The sequence below is a fragment of the Halyomorpha halys genome, unplaced genomic scaffold, assembly GCF_000696795.3.
Source record: "Halyomorpha halys isolate HHAL.00 unplaced genomic scaffold, Hhal_1.1 Scaffold331.1, whole genome shotgun sequence".
NCBI lineage: Eukaryota > Metazoa > Arthropoda > Insecta > Hemiptera > Pentatomidae > Halyomorpha > Halyomorpha halys.
The window spans coordinates 173,031-176,238 of record NW_027116263.1 but is presented as its reverse complement, the minus strand read 5'-3'; the positions used below and the strand labels follow the sequence as shown (position 1 = coordinate 176,238).

At 27.9% G+C, this 3,208-nt stretch overlaps 1 protein-coding gene across 1 annotated transcript in view; it reads right to left on the bottom strand.

Moving 5' to 3' along the window:
- LOC106681372 (anionic trypsin-2) overlaps nucleotides 1-3,208 on the bottom strand; it is a 44,649-nt gene that overhangs the window by 19,118 nt on the left and 22,323 nt on the right. The window contains exons 2-3 of the mRNA XM_014421648.3: nucleotides 854-1,090; nucleotides 59-207 (exon numbers count right to left, since the gene is read on the bottom strand). Coding sequence (XP_014277134.1) covers nucleotides 59-207; nucleotides 854-1,090 — 386 coding nt within the window. The remainder of the gene's footprint in view (nucleotides 1-58; nucleotides 208-853; nucleotides 1,091-3,208) is intronic.

The following is a 3,208-nucleotide window of genomic DNA, read 5'->3' as shown; positions in this document are numbered from 1 at the left end:
ATGTTATAAAATAATGTAGTGCTTACCATATAATGTTATATAATAATGTAGTGCTTACCATATGAGGAAACTCTTTCTCCTTGGCATCTTGTCCTCCTTTTATTAGCGTTTCCTCTAAATTACAATCATATTTTTCAAAATATGGTGGGCCTCTAAATGCAGGGTTTGTAATTCGTTTAATAGCTGTCTTTCCATAAGTCTCACACACTATAAATTTTGAAATACAAAAATCAAAAGGATTGATTGCTAAATTTATGAAAAATAATTTCATTAATCGTAATATCTAATCTATAATAATGAACTACAGTAATAATAAAGGCCTAGCGAACCCGAAAGTTCGATGCGGATATTTACTAATTTCTTTGGTATACCCTATATGAATAAATAATAAATGTATAATGTATACTAACTGGAATTTAAACAATTATTAATAATTTTTTTTTATACTTTATTTAATTTTTTAATACTCCTACTTGAACAAATTTAACTTAATGCAAAAAAACATTTAAACATGAATTGTTAATTGTTTATTGTTAATTTATTTATTGAATGCAAAACACAATATTTAATATAAATTATGAAGAACATGGTCAGTGGTGTGGTCACAAGAAAACAAAAATAGTTAATAACTATTTATTTTCCGACGTTTCGCTCCACTTCGTAGAACTTCAGTTTCGAATTGACCTCTACTGAAATGCCCCTGATGAAGTTCTACAAAGTGGAGCGAAACGTCGGAAAATAAATAGTCATTAACTATTTTGGTTTTCTTGTGACCGCACCACTGACCATCTTCTTCATAATTTGAATTAATACGCTCAATTATTTATACATACATAATTTTTAATATACTTACTTTCTTTTGCTTTTTCTCCTATTGTTCGTTTGGGGCGATTATGCGTTACGTTTTTATTAATTTGAATTAGATTAATGTGAGTTGCCTTCAGTTCTTCTTCTTCAGATGGACAGCATATAATTGAAAGATCGCCTTCATTGCAAGGCTCCAGCCGGGTCAAAGTTAGATTGGCAAGGCACGATTCTTTACTTTTACATGTCCCGGTAATATTCTCAAACTTGCATGTTGCATTAGGTTCTGTGAACAGGAACAAACTTTAACTTTATTAATAAAATAACAAATAAATTAATTACTTATTAAACAGACTTGAGTATTTTACAATTTTCTTTTGCTAAACGGATATGTATGTGTGTATTTAAATATATACATAATAGTGATTCTGACTAAATCAACTCCCTGCAAAGCATTGGTCTAAAAACAGTAGTTCTTTACAATATGCTGAACCCTTGATCCTTTTTGAGTAGCGGAGTAACACTCAAATTAAAGTTAGTTAAATTTACTATGGAATAGTTTATAACGTTTATCTTTGTAGAAGTAGTAGTTTTTATGATATTTGACAAAATAAACTCACAAAATGTTAATTTCTAGTTGTCTAATATTAGTTTTTAGTTTTTCAGTTCAAACTAAAGATAGAACTAACTAAATTTCAGTTTCAGCTATGGCCTAACGCTTCATAACTAAATGTTAGTTCCTGGTTTCAGATCATAGGTAATTTAGTTCCAAGATTTATAGTACAAGACCAGGAAGAAAAAAAGACAGTTATTTCACCCCAATTTTTTATTACTTTAATCAAAATTATCTATAATTACTAATCAAAATCTGCCAAGTATAGATAGGGGAAATAAAAAAATAGTGGCTATTTCAAAACCTTAAAAAACATTAATTTTTCATTCGGAGCTCTATATCTTTAAAACTACCAACAACATTACAAAATCTAAGAGAACATTATTTAAAGAAGAGTAAATTTGCTGAAATATTAGCCCTAAAAGAGCAATTTACGTTCAATAGTTCTCGAGATAGCTTTTTAAAAATAAAAAAAAATTTCTTAAAAATGTTTTGAAAGATTAGTAGTTAGTTATTTTATTTTGAGAAATCTATATCTCAGAAACTATGTGACGTATAGATCTCTTATTAAAGCTAGTTAAATTCACTATAAAATAGTTGATAACGTTATCTTTTTAGTTGTAGTAGTTTTTATGATATTTGACAAAATATACTCACAAAATGTTAATTTATAGTTGTTCGTATAAAACTTTGAATTTTTTAAAAAATATATCTCTAGATCTATTAAACGCACATACGTCTGCCAACACTCAAAATAAATGAAATTTAACTTACTATAAAGTATTTTATGACACTTTTCTTCGTAGGGATAGTAGTTTTTATGGTATCCGCAAATGAAAATTTGTCGGAACAACTATAAATCAATTTATTTTAGCAAATATAATCAAAACTGCTACTCATACGAAGATAAACATTATAATTACTTTATAGCTCATTAAACTAGCTTTAATTTTAGTGCTAATAGACATCTGTACGTCAAATGGTTTTTGAGATATAGATTTTTCAAAATAAATTCACTAACTATTGATCTTTCAGTATGTCCCATACAACATTTTTATGAAATGTTGGTGTTTAAAAAGCTGTATCTCGAAAACTATTTAACGTAAATAACTCTATTAGGGCTCATATTTTAGCAAATTTACTCTTCTTTAAATGACGTTCTCTTAGTTTTTATTGTGTTGTTCCTACTTTTTAAGATATAGAGCTCCGAATGAAAAATTTTTTTTTTTTATCGCTTTGAAACAGCCGCCATTTTTTATTCCCCCTACCTATACTTGGCAGACTCATTAATTTTGACTATTAATTATACATATAATAGGGGTAGTAATTTTTGTGATATTCCCATATGAATATAAATTTGGCAAATAAATTCTTTATGTCTCTACTACTCATGTGTCCAGCCTATTTATTATGTCGGCAATGGTTGTACAGATAATTACATTTATGTGCGAAATACCTGTTCACTTGGCAGACTCATCAATTTTGACTAGTAATTATGCCTATTTTTCAATTAAGTAATCGTAAATTGGGGGAAATAGCTGCCTTTTTTTCTCCTCTTGGGCTCTTGTACTATACTAAAAGCAGTTTCCCAAGACAGGCAAGTGTGGAGAAGCCTAAGATCTACAAGGTATGCAGAGGCAACCGAAAAAAAAAATGTGATATTTATTATTACTATATAATCCAAATTTGAAACCTTTATCATCATAAATATTTTTAAAAAATTATACTATCTGTTATAATTATAGGATTTATTTGTATTTATAATGTCTAATTATTTTATTTTCCTTTCTT